The sequence below is a fragment of the Protopterus annectens genome, chromosome 4.part0, assembly GCF_019279795.1.
Source record: "Protopterus annectens isolate FY-2018-M chromosome 4.part0, PAN1.0, whole genome shotgun sequence".
NCBI classification, from domain to species: Eukaryota; Metazoa; Chordata; order Ceratodontiformes; family Protopteridae; genus Protopterus; species Protopterus annectens.
This window is the reverse complement of record NC_056733.1, coordinates 1,431,766,147-1,431,788,533: the sequence shown is the minus strand read 5'-3', so window position 1 is coordinate 1,431,788,533 and position 22,387 is coordinate 1,431,766,147. Positions and strand designations below refer to the sequence as shown.

Sequence of the window (22,387 nt, the reverse complement as noted above, 5' to 3'; positions counted from 1 at the left end):
TGCAACAGGTTAGCAACGAAATAAAGTTTATTGGCAATAACAGACTAAGCAAACAAATGCTTTCGCCAACAAACTGGCTTCATCCCATTCATTCATTTATTGGAATTGTAAAGGAACAAGGAAGGGAGAAATACGTTGTAGCAGGATGAGAATCAGATGGAGCACATCATGCACTTGAGAATAAGGAAGTGGGTGATGCACAGATAGTTGGGAATAACCAAAAGTAAGTGCACTTAGGTGTGGTATTTCAGAATAAATATGGCACAGCTTTCTGAGCTCAACTCTAACAGAGATGTATGCTGCACTTAAGCCTTATAAAACATTCAGCAGGCTGGCTAAAAATGTCTGCTTGAATCTTTAGTGTGTGTTTTTTAGTGTCATGAAAAGATGTGAGAACTTGTATAAAAAATCATAATGAAGGTTATAATTGCATTCTGCAGGCAAATACAGCAATTAAACATAAGATGCCAAATGTATAGCAGACATGAACCAGGAACTGTAATTACTGGACTGTTTTTACAAGATTTGTGAGCACTCATTAGCCAAGAAGCTAATGGCTGTAAAAGAAGTTAGCTAGCCAAGATCAAACCCTGCTTAACTACATATATTGTTTCTGCATCAGAAAGACACAAGCCATATATCTGAAAGAGAAGATGGTTGGGGAGAAGAGCTACCCTGGAGCTTGTGATGTACAGATCTGTGAGTCTGTGTTATGCACTTATATTTCTGCCTATGATGTCGTCTGAAAATTTAGCCAGTGTAGCTTATGGGAGAAGTGACAGGAGCTGGACAAGAAGATGGGCAGTTGAGATGGGGAGATGGGACCTTCAGAAAAGAGTGGACTTAGAGTAGTGAGTGAATAGTTGTTAATAATTGAAATGCAACATTGTTTCCTGATGTCTGCAATGGATACATTTACCATGTGAAAGGTGGCATGGAGACTGTTTTGTATATGTGAAAGTGGCAACAAATATTGTCTGAAGGGATGGTAGAGCATTTCATATCAGAGCACAAGGTTGTTGGATTTTAAATATTTGTTATTGATTTGGATGGATAGTGAATACCTGCATTTGGGTGTTACATATACAGATGACTATATGGAAAATCACAATTATACAAAAGTTCTACATTTATTCATCTCATTCGTTGAGGTTTTATAGGAAAGGGAGCTTTCTAAAGGCCATGCAAACAAGTTTGCCTTTTTTGTTGCCCAATATATCAGGAATACTGAAAAAGAGATATCAAGTATTTACAAAATGTTGATTTTTATCGTCTGGGCATTTGGGCCTCATTTAGGCAACCACAGACTGTGTTACCCAGAAGGTCCTCTCTTCTGATTCTTTAGATGGGACCCCTATTGAATTAGGCATGGGTTATACTCATTGTGGCACCCCCTATTGAATTAGGCAGAGGTTATACTCATTATGGCACCCCCTATTGAATTAGGTATGGGTTATACTCATTATGGCATCCCCTACTGAATTAGGCATGGGTTATACTCATTGTGGCACCCCCTATTGAATTAGGCAGAGGTTATACTCATTATGGCACCCCCTATTGAATTAGGCATGGGTTATACTCATTATGGCATCCCCTACTGAATTAGGCAGAGGTTATACTCATTATGGCACCCCCTATTGAATTAGGTATGGATTATACTCATTATGGCACCTCCTATTGAATTAGGCATGGGTTATACTCATTATGGCACCTCCTATTGAATTAGGCATGGGTTATACTCATTGTGGCACCCCCTATTGAATTAGGCAGAGGTTATACTCATTATGGCACCCCCTATTGAATTAGGTATGGGTTATACTCATTATGGCATCCCCTACTGAATTAGGCATGGGTTATACTCATTATGGCACCTCCTATTGAATTAGGCATGGGTTATACTCATTATGGCACCTCCTATTGAATTAGGCATGGGTTATACTCATTGTGGTACCCCTATTGAATTAGGCATGTGTTATACTCATTATGGCACCCCATATTGAATTAAGCATGGGTTATACTCATTGTGGTACCCCTATTGAATTAGGCATTTGTTATACTCATTATGGCACCCCCTTATTGAATTAGGCATGAGTTGTACTCATTGTGGCACACCTATTGAATTAGGCATGGGTTATACTCATTGTGGTACCCCCTGTTGAATTAGGCATGGGTCATACTCGTGGCATCAGATATATGTATGGGCTGGATTACATAATCCAGTTTTATTGCATGAAGCTTGATGGGTGTAGCTGATAGTTTATGCACTGCTTTCTTTTTCTTAAGAGTGCAATCATTTGCTTAAGGCAAGTGAAGTACAAAATGCATTTCGGCTTTGAGAATGTATCGAGGTACTTGAAGGCATTGTCAAAGTGCCCCTCTAGCAGCCATGATAGATTTGGTCTGCTCCTGAGTTCATGTCACACATAAGGTTCTGCACTATGTGCCTCATCAAACAAACTGCTATCCTTCATTGAATATGCTGAATCCCATGTCCCAGTGATCTCAAAATGATTATTTTCAGTATTTTCCTGAAAGGCTTGTGGACAGCTTAACAAAACAGTCACTTCTTTGGATGTTTGAAGATTGCACTGAGATAAAGGACTTGGAATGACGAGGTACGAAAATAAACAAATCAAAGTTTAAAAATGCATTAAAATGACATATCAGATCATGGATATTCATAAACTAAAACTGTCACTGTTTAGCAACTCAGAAACTGACGTCCAGTAAAGACAAGGACAAATTTTGTGGCTTTTTTCTGTCTGCTTGCAGGCTGTACGAAGCACATGCTTTATGTTTAGCTACTGTGTCAGTCTGTTATGTAATAGCTGCTCACATCTGTTTTCTACATTTTTATCCTCCCCAATTTAAAGCACTCATCAGAGCAGTCACCCAGTTTCTATGTTGCACAATGCTTAGGATATAGAAACACTCCTTCCTGCTACCCCCGCTCTGCCAGTTTCTATTTCTTGCCAGGCCCCCCTGCTACCAGAACAGTAAGTAACAGAAGGGTAATCAATGATGTTATTCCTGTACTTTGAGGTGCATTTGGGTGGAATTACATGACGAAAGCAGCATCTTCAGTTCAGGTCAGTGCTCAGCGTACGCAAAGTCTCTAGCCACAAGGGAAGCAGTACGGTTATAGACTGCACTGTCATGGTTGGGTACATTTACATAATAGAGATGGTGGTAAGAGATAAAAAATTATCATAGATCTGCAGTCTTATAGGAATTAAACAGCCTTTTAAACATGTTCAGCACCTAGAGACTGCAGTTATTTGTCCTTTCTTTGTTAGGGCACCATTAGAAATGAATTTATTTTTTATGCCACATATTAAGCTATATTTTAGAACTTTTATTAACTATTTTATTGTTTCATGAGGTTCTTAGAGTTTTTAAATACAGACTGTGGGCAATACTCAGGTAATACTGGTGAGTAATTATTTAACAAATGAATGAATTACCGTGAGTAGTTAATTATGTAAACAGCTACTGTAAATAGTAACCCAAGATTAACAGATAATGGACAGTTGACCTAACTGTTAATATATCCACCTTTTAAATGTTGTATACCAATGCTTGTATAGAACCTTTCTGTCAAGTCTGTGACTGTAAATGGGTTCTGTTTAGGTAGAAATACCTTGTCAATAAATACATAAATTAATATGCATGCAGTACATATTGCACTTATTCTGAAACCACTGGGGTGCATTATGAAACTTACTATGAATGTTCTAGAATGAGGAACCATAAGTGGCCTCATCTGTAAAAGTAAACTTCTAAGAGTGAAATGTAAGAAGCATTATAACATTGTGTGCAAACCAGTTTTATTTACTGTTGTGATCTGGGATTCACGAAGTGCCCTGTATGCAAAAAAAAAGGTGCGCCAAAGGAGAACACTGCTATGTAACTAACACTGCCTTCCTGCATGAATAATGATATATAGACTTCCTGAATCAGTGATGAAGTGTGTGGTATGAGGAATGAAGTGAAAGCATATGACAACTAACTGGAATGCAGCAGGGATGTCTCTTATTAGGAACATGGAGTTGCATATATGAATATGCTGCTTTACACTCAGAAGGTAGACAGAATAACACTGGAGCAACACAACAGCATCCAATGTGGCTGTACATCTGTGCCTGTGGTACTGCTGACGTGCATTGCACAAGAACATAATTGTACCCCAGATAGACACAGAGGAAGCTGTACCTCACTGGGGCACTGCTGACGTGCATTGCACAATAACATAGCTGTACCCCAGACAGACACAGAGGGAGCTGTACCTCATTGCGGCACCACTGGCGTACATTGCACAAGAACATAAGTGTACCCCAGACATACACAGAGAAAGCTGTACCTCATTGGGGCAGTGCTAAGGTGCACTGCACAAGAAAATAACTGTACCCCAGATAGACACAGAGGGAGCTGTACCTCACTGGGGAACAGCTGACATGCATTGCACAATAACATAGCTGTACCCCAGACAGACGCAGAGGGAGCTGTACCTCATTGGGGCACTGCTGACGTACATTGAAGAAGAACATAACTGTACCCCAGATAGACACAGAGAAAGCTGTACCTCATTGGGGCAGTGCTAAGGTGCATTGCACAAGAAAATAACTGTACCCCAGATAGACACAGAGGGAGCTGTACCTCACTGGGGCACTGCTGACGTGCATTGTACAAGAACATAACTGTAACCCTAGATAGACACTGAGGGAGCTATACCTCTCTGGGACACTGCTGACGTGCATTGCACAATAACATAGCTGTACCCCAGACCGACACAGAGAGAGCTGTACCTCATTGGGGCACTGCTAATGTGCATTGCACAAGAACATAACTGTACCCCAGATAGACACAGAGGGAGCTGTATCTCATTAGGGCAGTACTAAGGTGCATTGCACAAGAACATAACTGTACCCCAGATAGACACAGAGGGAGCTGTACCTCATTGGGGCACTGCTGATGTGCATTGCACAAGAACATAACTGTACCTCAGATACACACAGAGGGAGCTGTACCTCATTGGGGCACTGCTGACGTGCATTGCACAATAATATAACTGTACCCCAGACAGATACAGAAGGAGCTGTACCTCATTGGGGCACTGCTTAGGTGCATTGCACAGTAACATAGCTGTATCCCAGATAGACAGAGAGGGAGCTGTACCTCATTGGGGTACTGCTGAGGTGCATTGCACAATAACGTAGTTGTACTCCAGGCAGACACAAAGGGAGCTGTACCTCATTGGGGCACTGATGCCGTGCATTGCACAAGAACATAACTGTACCCCAGATAGACACAGAGGGAGCTGTAACTCATTGGGGCAGTGCTGAGGTGCATTGCACAAGAAAATAACTGTACCCAAGATATACCCAGAAGGAGCTGTACCTCATTGGGGCACTGCTAAGGTGCATTGCAAAGTAACATAGCTGTACCCCAGATAGACACAGAGGGAGCTGTACCTCATTGGGGCACTGCTGAGGTGCATTGCACAATAACACAGCTGTACTCCAGACAGACACAGAAGGAGCTGTACCTCATTGGGGCACTGCTAATGTGCATTGCACAAGAACATAACTGTACCCCAGACAGACACAGAGGGAGCTGTACCTCATTAGGGCAGTACGAAGGTGCATTGCACAAGAACATAACTGTACCCCAGATAGACACAGAGGGAGCTGTACCTCATTGGGGCACTGCTGATGTGCATTGCACAAGAACATAACTGTACCCCAGATAGACACAGAGGGAGCTGTACCTCATTAGGGCAGTACTAAGGTGCATTGCACAAGAACATAACTGTACCCCAGTTAGACACAGAGGGAGCTGTACCTCATTGGGGCACTGCTGACGTGCATTGCACAAGAACATAACTGTACCCCAGATAGACACAGAGGGAGCTGTACCTCATTGGGGCACTGCTGACGTGCATTGCACAATAATATAACTGTACCCCATACAGACAAAGAGGGAGCTGTACTTAATTGGGATAGTGCTGAGGTGCATTGCACAAGAACATAACTGTACCCCAGATAGACACAGAGGGAGCTGTACCTCATTGGGGCATTGCTGAGGTGCATTGCACAGTAACATAGCTGTACCCCAGACAGACAAAGAGGGAGCTGTACCTCATTGGGGCACTGCTGATGTACATTTCACAATAATATAACTGTACCCCAGATAGACACAGAGGGAGCTGTACCTCATTGGGGCAGTGCTGAGGTGCACTGCACAAGAACATACATGTACCCCAGATAGACACAGAAGGAGCTGTACCTCATTGGGGCACTGCTAAGGTGCATTGCACAGTCACATAGCTGTACCCCAGATAGACACAGAAGGAGCTGTACCTCATTGCGGCACTGCTGAGGTGCATTGCACAATACCATAGCTGTACTCCAGACAGACACAGAAGGAGCTGTACCTCATTGGGGCACTGATGACATGCATTGCACAAAAACATAACTGTACCCCAGATAGACACAGAAGGAGCTGCACCTCATTGGGGCACTGCTTAAATGCATTGCACAGTAACATAGCTGTACCCCAGATAGACACTGAAGGAGCTGTACCTCATTGGGGTACTGCTGAGGTGCATTGCACAATAACATAGCTGTACTTCAGACAGACACAGAGGGAGCTGTGCCTCATTGGGGCACTGATGACATGCATTGCACAAGAACATAACTGTACCCCAGACAGACACAGAGGGAGCTGTACCTCATTGGGGCAGTGCTGAGGTATATTGCAAAAGAAAATAACTGTACCCCAGATAGACACAGAAGGAGCTGTACCTCATTGGGGCACTGCTTAGGTGCATTGCACAGTAACATAGCTGTAACCCAGATAGACAAAGAGGGAGCTGTACCTCATTGGGGTACTGCTGAGGTGCATTGCACAATAACATAGCTGTACTTTAGGCAGACACAGAGGGAGCTGTGCCTCATTGGGGCACTGATGACATGCATTGCACAAGAACATAACTGTACCTGAGATAGACACAGAGGGAGCTGTACCTCATTGGGGCACTGATGACATGCATTGCACAAAAACATAACTGTACCCCAGATAGACACAGAAGGAGCTGCACCTCATTGGGGCACTGCTTAGGTGCATTGCACAGTAACATAGCTGTATCCCAGATAGACAAAGAGGGAGCTGTACCTCATTGGGATACTGCTGAGGTGCATTGCACAATAACATAACTGTACCCCAGATAGACACAGAGGGAGCTGTACCTCATTGAGGAACTGCTTAGGGGCATTGTACAATAACATAGCTGTACTCTAGACAGACGCAGAGGGAGCTGTACTTCGTTGGGGCACTGCTGATGTGCATTGGCCAAGAACATAACTGTACCCCAGATAGACACAGAGGGAGCTGTACCTTACTGGGGCACTGCTGAGGTGCATTGCACAGTAAAATATCTGTACCCCAGATAGACACAGAGGGAGCTGTACCTCATTGGGGCACTAATGAGGTGCATTGCACAGTAACATAGCTGTACTCCAGACAGACACAGAAGGAGCTGTACCTCATTGGGGCACTGCTGATGTGCATTGACCAATAACATAACTGTATCCCAGATAGACACAGAGGGAGCTGTACCTCACTGGGGCACTGCTGGGGTGCATTGTCCAGTAACATAGCTGTTCCCCAGATAGACACAGAGGGAGCTGTACCTCATCGAGGCACTGATGAGGTGCATTGCACAATAACATAGCTGTACTCCAGACAGACACAGAGAGAGCTGTACCTCATTAGGGCACTGCTGATGTGCATTGTACAAGAACATGACTGCACCCCATATAGACAGAGATGGGTCTGTACCTTATTGGGGCAGTGCTGAGGTGTATTTGACAAAAACATAACTGCACCCCAGATGGACACAGAGGGAGCTGTACCTCACTGGGGCACTGCTTAGGGGCATTGTACAATAACATAGCTGCACTCCAGACAGACACAGAGGGAACTGTACCTCATTGGCTAGTATCACCATCTGCAAGTATTGATGACTGGGCTGATGTAAGAGACCATGGCACGGAACATGTATCTGATGAACAAGGACATGGGATAATATAAGGTAAAACATAAAGGGCCACACTGTCCTAAGAAACAGACAGGACAGAGTTTATGATGCAGGTATGCAGTAAGTTAGTACATAACACCACCTTAACAGAAACAGCACAAGGCAACCAAGAAAGTATCAATGGCAGTAAGTGATTCAGTCTGTGAAAAGCACTGCACATGGCTGACCACATGGGTCACCGGGCGGTGGCCATAGCAGGACACATATATCCAGGTGATACATTTAACCATGAAGCATGCCTAACAGAGATATTTGGTTCATGTACCCAATGGGCAAACAGAAAGTGTGGAAATGTGAGGAAGCAATAACTGACAGAGGTATTGTTAGCAGTAATTTCAAAAACAGAACCTTGTTAGCACAGCTTGGTATGGATAAGCAAACGCAGGAGAGATGAACTGCAACAGGTGGTAAGAAATTACTCAAAGGGCTGTTACTGAGTGATAGTACTGCTAGGGAAGGACAGTTAGAGCTGTGATGGACAAAGAAGAGCTGGCTGTGGGATGAAGAGAGAGTTGAATCCCTGGGTCTATATCATATATTCAAAATTCTAAAATGTCGAACACCATATGTTCGAACTTGGAATTTCGAATATTGAAAACATCGAACGCACAGAATAGAAAATTTTTTCCCAGTGAAAAAATTGCTGTTCTGAGAAACATGCACACAACACAAGCACACCAAAATAAATAAACTATACACATACAGTTAACAAAACCCAACCACACATACATTACTAACTATCCACTTACCTTAACCCGTACCCTAACCCTAAGGTCCATAACTATTGCACACATACCCTACGAATTTATACACAAATTAATTAATACACTCACACATACAGTTAACAAAACACAACCCTACACTACACCATACATACATTACTAACTATCCACTTACCTTAACCTGCACCCTAACCCTAAGGTCCGTAACTCTCACACCACAGTGGAGGAAATAGTGAAGCCACAGAACAGCCCACCGAAATCTTGCCCTAGGTAAGATTTCGATGTTCTGGGGCTTTGCTATTTTTACCATTTGATATTTTGGGTTCAATGTTTTCACGTTCGGAGTTTTACCTCTTCAGAATTTTGATATAGACCCGATTCCCTGACTACAACCCAGACAACCTGGTTCTGTCAGTATGCCTGGTACCAGGGGAGCTAACCAAGGAAGATTAAGGCTGAAATACCAGTGACAACCTCCCCATCCTAGGAGGAGGCAGGGAGGCAGTCTTGCTGCTGCATTGCTGACCCATTTAATGAAGCAAGACCACAGCATACAGCATACATGCCACTTATATATACATTCCACAGATACAAACATGCCACTGATACATGCATGCCACTGATAAAGGCATGCCACTGAAACATGAATGCTGCCAATGCATGCATGCCACTGATACAAACATGCCACTGACACATGCATGCCACTGATACAAACATGACACAGAAACATGCATGCCACTGATAAATTCATGCCACTGATACATACATGTGACTGATAAAAACATGCTACTGATACAAACATCCCACTGATATATGCATAGCACTGATACATACATGCCACTGATGCATACACATGACTGATAAAAACATTCCACTGATACATACATGCCTGTGACACATGCATGCCACTGATGCATACATGCAACTGATAAAAACATGCCACTGATACATACATGCCACTGATGCAAGCATGCCACTGATACAAACATACCACTGATACATGCATGCCACAGATGCATGCATATGACTGATAAAAACATACCACTGATACATATATGCCACAGATACCAACATATCACTGATACATACATGCTAGTAAAACATGCATACCACTGATACATACATGTGACTGATATAAACATGACACTGATACATACATGCCATTATCCAAGTTCTGATATATAGTAGCTTTCCTGGTAACATTTGTAGGTGTTATCAAAGCTTCATTGGAAGGGAAGGCATGCCAGGATCTTGTTTAGGTGAGTGCACATATCAGCCACCGGGGGTGCCAAATTAGGTTGTCAGACAGAAAACCCTTATGGCTGCTTGAATGATGGCCTCCAACAGGCATGTGTCACACTAAAGAGGAAAGAATGGGTCATCTAATAATGGGAGAGCTGATATTTGGAAAACAGTGGGGATAGAAAAAAACAGAGAGCAAAAAAAGTCTGAACATTTCTGTTCTGGAACCCCTGGGAGAGACATATTTCTTTTCACTTACAGGTTGATTGAGGTTTGACTACTTTTCGTGGCACAGAACCCTGAGATAATAATAGTAGAATTTGATATTTTTGCTAGTAAGAAAAATTAAGAATTACTAATTGGTATAGAATCTAAAGTCAAAATGCTAACAACATTTGCAGTTTTTGTAAAATTTGTTATCCATGAGGGAAACTATGTTATGTTAAACTATGTTATTGGGATACTTTACTTGTCTGAATATTAACAGGAAATAATTAACTACCATGTTCTTCTACATGCTGAATTCCTAGAATGGTTGGCCTTTTAATAATTATTAACCAATCATGTTCACTTCTCAACATGAGAGTGTAACACCTTAGATATGATTTTTATGAATCAGTTAGGGTTCGTTACTAGTACACATGCTATAGACCCTCAGGCATTTGAACTACATAATTACTGCTTTTGTCAAACCTAAAACCAGGATACTCTTGAGCACCATTAAAGTTTTTGACTGTAGTAAAAATTAATTTTGAAGAATTAAAAGAACAGGCTAGGTTCTGTAACGTTGACAGCGGCAAGTATGGACAATCAGTTTGGAAGGATGCCCTTGACTTATTTGCAGATACATTTTAACATTGCAAGGAAAAGTTGACAAGAAATCTGAAAATAAATGTCCTGCCTTACCTCTCAGGTGAAACAATGGCTTCAAACTACTGAAAAAAAAGGGGAAATAAATGTAATGTTTATTGGAAATATAAAACATTGGTCAGTAAAAATAATTACAGTTCAACAGCAAGCTACATGAAACAGTAAATATTTAGGGCTAAATCCAGCTAAGAAAAATATTTATCCACCAAGGAAAACAATATAAAGCCATTCTTTAAATAAGTTAACCATTAGTGCAAAAGCTCTTCTGCTATTGTTTCTTTTGTTACTGAAATTCCTTAGTTAGTGAACCCATATCCATAGTGAAAATTTCTAATGAATATTTGTTTTTAACACATTGTTGACTGGATTAGTCCCACTAGGACACTGACCTCTTTTCAGGGGTCTTTTCCAGATCATGCTTATATTTACTAGGGGAAATTTGGCCAGAGCAATGTGGAACTTCCCCTACTCTTTGTAATCAGGGGAAGGCTTTGTGCGTTACACATCCTGACTTCCTGTTTCCTGTCAAGGAATGGAGGCAGCCAGGAGGAACAGGGAGAAAATATGGCTGATTCAACTTTTGCTGAAAATGTAGTTGAAATGGTAGAATCACTATCAGAAGTTTTTTTCTAATGCTGTGGGTGCAGAAAAAAACAGTAACATTGGAGGAAAAGGAGACTGTAGCTGTAACAGAGATGGATTCAATGGAAAACTTTCAGAGGAGATTGTTTGAAGGAGAGGCAATTACCTCTGAAAAATGCATAATTACAACCCTCCATTCAGGGGGGGGGTCGCAGTATGATTATTCGGAAGAAATGGTAAATCAAAGTCAGCCAGAAAGTGGAACACCAATTTCATGGAGCGACATCATAGAGAAAATAGAAGAAAAAGGAGAAGAGGAGACTGTTCAAAAGACAAAAACTTATTCACAAACTGTGGGAGAAGGAGCAAAGAAGAAAGAAGAAATAAAAGAAACAAAAACGTATACAGTACATGTGAGCAGTAAAAAATAAGAAAATTTTGCATGAGCATGAGGTTTGGGACTCAGTCATAGCACCTCTGGGTATCAAAGCAAAATAGGTAAGAGCATTCATATTAATTAGTAAAGATACTTTTTGTGACTTGATATTTGAGAATGTGCAGGCCATGGAAAAATGTTTGGGTGCATATGAACAAAAGAAAAATATTTATCCATGGTTAGAATATGTGATGCAAGATTTTTACAGACAAACAAACAAAAAAATAATGATCTAGTTTAGAAGCGAAGTTAAAAGAAAAAGAACTGAAAGAACATTTGTTAACTATAGGTAAAGAAGTACTGGACACTAAAAAATATATAAGATGAAAGAGGACTATGGAATGGAGGATGGGAATGTGGAGTAATACTGAAAATGATAATGTTACGCATGTACCTAGTATTATTAATGTTCATGGTAATAGGGGTTTTGTGAAATAAAGGGGTCAACCAAAAACTTATTTGTGTGGAAAATGATCACTTAATCAATGAATGTGATAAAACATTTTATTTTGTGATAAAACAGGGCATAATGACAAAAAATGTGATTTAAAGTGCAAAACAATGCAGCAATACTGGTCATTCATGGCTAGAATGTGAAATGAATGCACAAGAAAATGAAAATGAAGTGATACAGGAGCAAGAGATAGAAGAATGTGTTATACAAGAAAATGTACAAAAAGATGTGACTGATAAACAGGAGGGTTATACATGAAGTTATACAGGACAAAGAGATAGAAGAATGTGTTATACAAGAAAATGTACAAAAATATGTGACTGATAAACAGATTATACATGAAGTTATACAGGATGAAGAGATAGAAGAATGTGTTATACAAGAAAATGTACAAAAATATGTGACTGATAAAGAGGTTATACATGAAGTTAAAGAAAGTAACAAGGAAAGAAAATAGAGGAGACAACTGAGGAAGAAGGTGATTGGTGCTCAGTAAGAAATAAAAGAAGTTCAATAGAGAAAAGAGTTAAAGAAAGGAAAAGACAATTCAAAAACACAATGCTTAGAGAAAATAAGAAAGGAAATAGATAAACATTTTATTGTACTAAATAAAACACAGACGCCAGCAAGCAAAATGTAGGTGAATGAATGCAGCCAAACAAATAGAGCCACAAAACTTTTTAATAATCCAATAAAATCCAGTAAAATAAGTGCTTTCATCTGCAACAAATCAGAGACTTCATCAGATCATCAGACAAGAAAATAATGAAAACCACATCTATTTAAATACAAAAATACCTGTGTACATGCCCACAACCCAGCCAATCAGAACAAGCTCACCTTAATTTATCAATTTAACATTAAATAAACATATTTTAAGAAACTAAATAGTATTAATTCTAGAATCATGCTAATATATATATATATATATATATATATATATATATATATATATATATAATATTTCAATATTTTAAAATCACTTTAAACATAAAGGGAAGGCATAAATAGTCCATATAAGTTACAACCTCAATAAAGGGTAAATACAAATATACGAATATAAATGTGCATACATACACACACATGTATATACATACACATATGTACGTACACACTCTGAATACAACCCCAAATGCACAATTTCATAAAATATAAAAAAATATAAAATTACCTCCCTAAAGCTTTTAGTCTTAAAAGGCAAGAAGTAGAAAGAGATTCATTAAGACTTGGCCATTGTGAAGCATTTAACCACAATTGCCACAGAAGTTCCCTTTTTTCAAATAAAAGTGCTATGGTCCACCCCTTTCATCCAAGTCAAGGGCATCTAGTATGGAAAATGTAAAAAATGTCCAGATTTTTCCATACAATGCTTAGCGAAAGCATTTGTAACTCTATTCAACCTTATATCACTCAGATGTTCATATACCCTACATTTAAATTTCCTCTCAGTTTTTCCTACATAAAAACATGGGCAAGAGGAGCAAAGTGCACAATAAACCACCTTTTCAGTAAAGCAAAAAACTTTCTATTCAACTTCACCTTGATATTGTTAATCATAACACTATTTCTATCCAGCATATATGAACAATAAGTACAAGCCCCACATTTCTTCATCATGCCTTGCTGTCATCCCTTCATTTTGGATTCCAAACATTTTTTAAATGACTCCCCTTCTGATAAACAATATTAGATTTAATACCTACACATTCTCTCACATCTTTATCATTTGCAAGGAAAACCCAATTCTTAAATAAAATATTAGTGAGTTCTTTACTGTTATTGCTAAAGGAGGTGATAAAGGCACACTCAAAATGACAGTTATCGCTACTTGTCTATATTTCTGATGAAGTCTGTGATTTGTTGCAGATGAAAGTGCTTATTTTACTGGATTTTATTGGATTATTAAAATGTTTTGTGCCTATATTTATTTGGCTGGATTCATTCACCCACTCTTTGCTTGCTGGAGTCTTTGTGTTTTATTTCATTTATGGTTGTGGTTTGTACATTTTATTATACTAACTGTTCTTAAAAGCTGAAAATATTAGCTTTAAATGTGAACAGTATGAAAAATCTTTAAAAAAGAATAGGTATATTACAATGGTATGCTGCAGTAGACACACATATTATTGTTTTAGAAGATATCAGTTTATTAACAGGGGAAGAATAAACACAAACTGAAAAGCTTTGGAATGGTGTGGTAGTTTGGAACATGGGGGAAAAACATGCTCAGGCATATATATTATATATATATATATATATATATATATATATATATATATATATATATATGGGTCTACTTCTCTTTATCGAAGAAACACTTCTTTGAAAAAGAGAATTAGACCCATACTTAACCGAAAGTGCACTTAACCAAAAGTGTACTTCTGTGAAAAACTGTTCAATGAACCATTAAGGAACACTGAAGCACCAAAGCACACTACAGTGGGGAAAAAGGAATTTACCTGTTTCCCCACTGTAGTGCGATCTCGGAGTTGGTATATTTAAGTAGGGGGGTGTGGGGAGCACAGCCCCCCACATGGGGGGTGCAGGGGGGCTTGCCCCTGCAAAAACATTGTTTTGGTGTTCCTTAATGGTTAGTTGAACCATTCTTTGCGAAAGTGCACTTTCGTGTAAGTGTGGGTCTACTGTTCTTTTTCGAAGAAGTGTTTCTTCAGTGAAGTACAGTAGACTCATATGTATATAAACTGTCTTTCAGCTTTTTTCCCGGTTAGGGGTCGCCACAGTGGAACTCCAGTCTGCTAATGATTGGCAGTAGATTTTTACATGCTGGCTTGCCGGGCCTAATGCACAACCTTCAATGAAGGAACACCCATTCACGCATGTCGAGACACAGAAGACGCTCTGAGAATCGAACGTGCAACGTCTAACTGTGAGGCGACAACACTACCGTAGCACAACCACCGCAGTAGATTCATATGTTTATATATATATATATATATATATATATATATATATATATATATATATATATGATATGTCAAGAAAACATTAAAATATTAGCTGTAACCATAGTGGAACTAGGACAAATTATGGTAATAGATGTGAGATGGAAACATATGTGTATAGAATTATAGCTTTATATGCATATGTAACAAAAAAGAGAGAGAAATGATGTTTAAAAATATTCTTGAATATGTTTGTGTAAATATGGACATTATACTGGTGGGTGATTTTAATTCTAACTTAAGGAAAATAAGAGCAATGGCTAAAGTGGAAAGTTAAGTGTATGGGAGAATAACCACTGGACCTATAAAAAGAATGAAATTGCGGCAGACATTGATTATTTTTTTAATATCTGATAGTTTAAACGTTATAAAAAAAGGAATTAAGTATGCTGGATTTTCAGATCATATGGCTATATGGGTTAAAGTACAGGAAAATAAAGAATATATAAGAATAGAAAAATGAATAAAGAGAATTAATGAAAATTAATTAGATTTAGAAGAGAATAAAGAACATGTGGCATTATGGAAAAATCATATGAATATGAGGGAGTTTTATGCAAATTGGACTGTTTGATGTCTTAATTTTAAAGAGAAATATAAAAAAGTGTTTTAGACTGTCTAATGAAGAAAATAAGAAAGGAAAAATAGAGATATAAGATACTGAGTCAATAAAAAATCCTTTTATGAAAAAGAAAGAGAAATATATAAAATGAATCAAATTAAAATTAACAATTTGTTATATAAGCAACAATATTATTTACAAGGAAAGAAAGAAAGAAGAGGTAGCAACATATTTGAGTAATATAATAAAAGAAGGAAAATAATAAGAGAATTAAAAAATAAGGAAGGTAAGCAAATAAGACAGCAAGAAAGAATATACAAGATAATTAAAGAATATGTTTTGGAATTATTTGTTAAATGAGAAGAAAACAAAACAAATTTATAAATGTGAAAAATTAAATAAGGAAGATAATGAGTATTTAGAACAAAAAATAACAATGAAAGAATTGAATTAAACTCTAAAAGATATTAACATGAATTCTGCAACAGGACTGGATGGAATTGAATATGATATGTATAAAGAAATGAAAGAGTGGCAAAAATAATTTTTATAGAAATTATGAAAGAATGGTTAGAAATTGGAATTAAAGAAAAAGAGATATGTAAAAGAGTTATAAAATGTATATTTAAAAAGGAAATAAAGAAGAGATAAAATTAGAAATGTGTAATATTGAATAATAAGGATTATAAAAATGTTATGAGAATAATAACAAAAAGATTACAAAAAATGGATAGAATATATGACCAAAATGTATTAGGAAGAAAAGGAAAAGGAAGTCAAGAGTTATTATGGATAATAAGAGAAATAATTGATATCATACATAAAAATGTAGACTTGAAAGTTATGATAGGGGATATAAGTAAAACTTATGATAATATTTATCATAAATCATTTTGGGGGATTTTGCAGACATATAATGTAATATTACAAGTAATAAAATCTGTTTATGAAAGGAACTATGTAAAACTAAATGTAAATGGCTAGCTTGGGGAAGAAATAAAAATAGAATGTGGAATAAAGCAAGGCTGCCTGGCTAGTAGTGTAATTTTCTCATTATTTATGAATGTAATAGAAAAGGAAGTTAATAAAATGCAAGGTAGTGGTGGATGCAAAATTATGAAGGAACTACAATTGCTTAAAATGTATAATTAAGTGGATAATATTGTATTAATTGTTAAAAATAAAGTATGAATGGAAAAAGTAATGAAAAATTAAGTATAAATGAAAAAAAAGGAGAAAAGTAAAGGATTTGGTTTTGAAGGTATGATAGGAGGTGTTGAGTTCAATGAAAAATATGTAGATATATTACGAATAACATTTGGAAGGAATGAATACAAACAACAACAATGGGATAATGTACTCAAAAAAGTAAAGGATATGACTAATTTTTGGAAATTAAATAGCTTTTCATACAGAAAAAAAGCACACTTGTTGAACACCATGGTAATAGGAAAAATTGCTTATGTTGCTAACATCTATATGATTCCTATTAAGTATGAAAAGGAACTAATGATGATTATATTTTCTTTTATATGGGGCTCTAGACTGAATCCAATCAAGAGAGGGATTCTGTATATGAAAGAAAAGCAAGGGGGTTGGGTTTAATAAACCCAATAGTACATGCAGCATCTTTAATTCTATGTAAGGTATTAAAAGAAATTATGAAGGAAAATAAAAACTTGATAGGAATTAAAGTTAAAAGAAACAAAGTAAAAGCATTGTGAATGAAAAAAATTAAAGAGTACCAAAACAAAGTTGTGTTATGGAAAATAAAAAAGAATATATGTGAGAAAAATAGAAAGGAATGGTACTTAAGTATTATGAAAGCATTTATTGTATTGATTCATGGAAAGACTTAGAAACAGATAAGAAAAAAGCCATAATGATGAGATATAATAACTATAAAACATTAAAGAATGTAATGATTTTTTATGGAGATTGTCTATTAGAAAATTGCCAGTTAAAGCAAATATGACATACAAAAAAAGCAAAATAGAATATGTAATAAAGGTGGAGAGCTTGAGACTACGGAGCATGTGATTTTGAAATGTGAAATAGTTAAATTGTGGAAAGAAATATGTGAAGATAATAGGATGAAAATTTGTTAAAATTTGAGCAAATAAATATGGATGTAATAGAATTTGGTTATTATGGTGCATGAAAACAGGATGAAGTGAAAAAAATGGACAGAGTAATATTTATGCTTCATGGACTATATGGAACAAGAGACTATTTAAATACAATGGAAAATTAACTTTGACTAAGATTTAAAATAATGTTTTGGTTGTGGATAAAAGAGTGGGTGACGATGCTTAAATTGAAGTTTATAATGTATGGAGATTTGGGATCTATATTATAATCGCAAAAGCTGTCGTTCATGAAAACATGTTCATAGACACATAAACATCGAAGAACAAGAACAGCAAAGTACCAAAAAAGCAAAATGGAGAATGCCGAATGCATTCCTGGAAGTAACAGCGCCATACAGGTAAGGTAAACCTAACTGTACAAACCTTACCTAAAACACTGCACCCCCCCACACCCCCCATACTTATATATACCAACTCCGGGACCACACTACAGTGGGGAAAAGGATTAATTTCCTCATCCCCACAATCACCCTGCTGGCCAAGAAAATCCATTCGGCATTCTCCATTTTGCTCTTTTGGTACTTCGCTGTTCTCGTTCTTTGATGTATATGTGTTGATGAACATGTATTCACGAAGGACAGCTTTTGCAGTTCTGATATAGACCCGGAGATTTGTAAATAGATGTAAATAATGTATATATGTAAATATATAAATAATATGTAATATCTATATCAATAAAAAAACATACCCTTTTCAGTAGGTGGCATGGGACGTTTTACATCCACTTGAGCTATGACCAACCTAGGCAGATGGGGTCTCAGTTTAATGTCTCATCTGCAAGACAGCACCCGTGTTATGCTACACTGCAGTGTCAGTGCTGGAAAATTAATTCAACTACATGGTGTGGGAATAGAACCCACAATCGTCTGCAAAGGTAAGTTGGCTACCTGTTAACCTACTTAGGCTGCATGATCACTTAGGCTTCTGCAATATAATCTGTCTAGTTTCTATGACAGTAATTTGACCTGTTTCCTAGAATTTTCTTCTGATCATTTGAGGATGCCCTTACTGAAATCTAAAAAGACAAAAAATATGTTACTGGACAATTTTTCAGGGCAGTTTATTAATAGTATTTAAGACTCCTTAGGTGGGTCAGTCACAATATTACTTAATATTTTTACTGGAAGAGAAAGTTTCTGAAGACTGGAAAATTATGAAAGAAGTACCTCTTCAAAAGGGTGGCCATACAAACACTGAACAAAATAATCACCTTGTAAGTGCTACATGTATAATTTTTAATGTTTTGTAAGGTGTTTGATGGCATTACTTATTAAAGAAAATGAATACTCTGCAACAACAGACACTGATCAACATGGTTTTCATGGTGGGGTAACACTTACTTGTTTCACAGACTTTTATGAACCTGTGGACACAGCTTTAGATATTGATCTAGGAGTAGCAGTGGCCTATTTAGATATTGTTATGGACCTTGATAACTTACCTAATTTTGGAACTGTTTGTAGTTTATCCAGAAAAATTAACCCATGTTACCTCATGATGGAAATGTTTGTAGTTTATCTAGAACAACTAACCCACATGCTACCTCATGATGGGATTGTTTGTAGTTTATCTAGAACAATTAACCCACATGTTACCTCATGATGGAATTGTTTGTAGTTTATCTAGAATTGTTTGTAGTTTATCTAGAACAATTAACCCACATTACCTCATGATGGAATGTTTGTAGTTTATCTAGAACAATTAACTCACATGTTACCTCATGATGGAATGTTTGTAGTTTATCTAGAATAATTAACCCACGTGTTACCTCATGATGGAATTGTTTGTAGTTTATCTAGAACAATTAACCCATGTGTTACCTCATGATGGAATTGTTTGTAGTTTATCTAGAACAATTAACCCACATGTTATCTCATGATGGAATGCTTGTAGTTTATCTAGAATAATTAACTCACATGTTACCTCATGATGGAATTGTTTGTAGTTTATCTAGAACAATTAACCCACATGTAACCTCATAATGGAATGTTTGTAGTTTATCTAGTACAATTAACCCACATGTTACCTCATGATGGAATTGTTTGTAGTTTAGAACAATTAACCCACATGTTACCTCATGATGGAATGTTTGTAGTTTATTTAGAACAATTAACCCACATGTAACCTCATGATGGAATGCTTGTAGTTTATCTAGAATAATTAACCCATGTGTTACCTCATCATGGAATTGTTTGTAGTTTCTCTAGAACAATTAACCCACATGTCATGAGATGGATACATCAATGACTATGAGGCAGGCAACAGAGAGTCATTCTGTCTGGTCCCAGACATCAAAATCGGTCCCAGTTACTACTGATGTTCTGTAGGGCTCTGTGTTGGGTCTTGTTTTGTTTAACACTGTTTTCTCTATGCTCCCTGTTACAGTTCCATTTTTGGTTTCAAAATGTGCAGCTAATGTTAAAAAAGGACTATTACTACCTGAAGAAAAGACTTCAAAGTATAAATAAGTGATCAAAAGATCTTGTTATGTTTCTAAGCCCTAACAAATGCAAGGTGATGCACTTTAGGTCAGCAAAGGTCATACCTGAGTTAATATTGAACCGCATGAGTACAGAAGTCATGCAGGTCTCCAAGTACTTGGGAATTTACATACATATTTCTCTTTAAGAACAAAGGCTAATGGGTAATGGGTGTGATATTTAAAGCTTTGATAACTAGAAAATCTTCACATTTAACTGGTTCTATTAGATCCATTCTAGAATATAATTTTTTTATTTTGTATATAGTTTAATTGTGAGTTAGAGGTGTCATATCCTGTCCATTTAAGCCTGTTAGGTGTACATAGTGTTGACTATATATATATATATATATATATATATATATATATATATATATATATATATATATATATATATATACATACACACACACACACACACACACACACACACACACACACACACACACACACACACATATAAGCATCAGGTTATGCATGTGGTATAAGACATTGGATAACACTCACATCATGTTGTGTCATTGAACTTTGTTTCAGCGAATGTAAAAAGAGTGAGTGCTTATGTTTCATGTACTAGTTTTAAAAGTAAGAAGGGGAGTAGGTTCTTCAATGTAGCTATTGCAGCTAATTGGAATAAACTCCCTTATGTGTTAGGTTATCTGAATTCTTAAGGGGATTAAAATACAGACTAGATTTGTTAGTAGGTAATACTGACTTCTCTACAGTTTTATTGGAGTCTGAATTCCATATTGGTCTCTAGGACTGATCATAGTGATTCCAAAAACTATAAAACCATGAAAACTAAGCACCATCTGTTTTTGAATAAAGCATTCTGATATATATTTCTGAAAGTGCCATGTCATCTTTAAGGCCACTTTACAAATTACCACTACAGGCAGGTATATCTTCAGTTAATTTTATCACTAAAAGGTACAGTAAAACTTCTCACTTTCAAGCTGCTGATGTCAGCTCTTGGATATCTCACTAGTTTGTTTTTGGAGCTGGGTCCTGAATCCTTCTGGTGTGTTATGTTTTTAAAACATGGCAAGGTGATTAATAACCGTAATACGGAATATTATATTTATAAAGTTGTAGAAAGTTCAACCAAATTTTCCACTACCCTTCCATCCAGGAAGGAAAAGATCGTTCGACCAGAAGTTTCAAAAGACAAATTTGAAGTGCAAGGAAGCATCAACCAATATGCAGCCATGCACCTTAAAAAAGATGTGGGGGATACTCAGGGGGACTAGTAAGAAACATCTCAGATTATACCCTTAGCGAAGCTGAAGTTATGCTTTTAAACAAAGGTTTGAATTTTATTCCTTCCATGGACATTAATGTTAGTGACTTATTAATAGCTATACGTCTATATGTATGTAATGTAGCTTTGAAACAGCAGTTTTCTGAATGTGTATCTGTTTATGAAAACAAAGTACATAAGAACAAATGTACATATGTACCTGTTCCGCCTGCTAATTTAGAAATCTTTTTGAAGGCATGTGGGAAGGATGTATATGCTACAGATTTTATGAAAAGAAGTAACATTGTTACTAACAATTTAACAGCATTGGAAAGGCAAGGTATGAAAGATTTACAATCTAACCAGCAGATAGTCATTCGACCTGCCAATAAGGGAGGGCCTGTGGTGATTTTGAATTCAGAGTACTATTTACTTATGATGCATGAAATGTTAATGATGTAAATACATAGGAAAAAGTAGATTTGGAAAAGATAGTATGTCTAGAGAGATTTTTAACACCTTACTGGAAAGTAAGAATATGGGATTGATAGACAATACTTTATTTCAATATTGGTGGGTGGAAAAACCC

General features: G+C 37.1%; 1 protein-coding gene across 1 annotated transcript in view; it reads right to left on the bottom strand.

Moving 5' to 3' along the window:
• Nucleotides 1–22,387, bottom strand: part of HSPA4 (heat shock protein family A (Hsp70) member 4) — a 2,799,623-nt gene that overhangs the window by 2,103,499 nt on the left and 673,737 nt on the right. Inside the window, 1 exon segment of the mRNA XM_044069267.1 lies at nucleotides 5,815–5,841. Coding sequence (XP_043925202.1) covers nucleotides 5,815–5,841 — 27 coding nt within the window.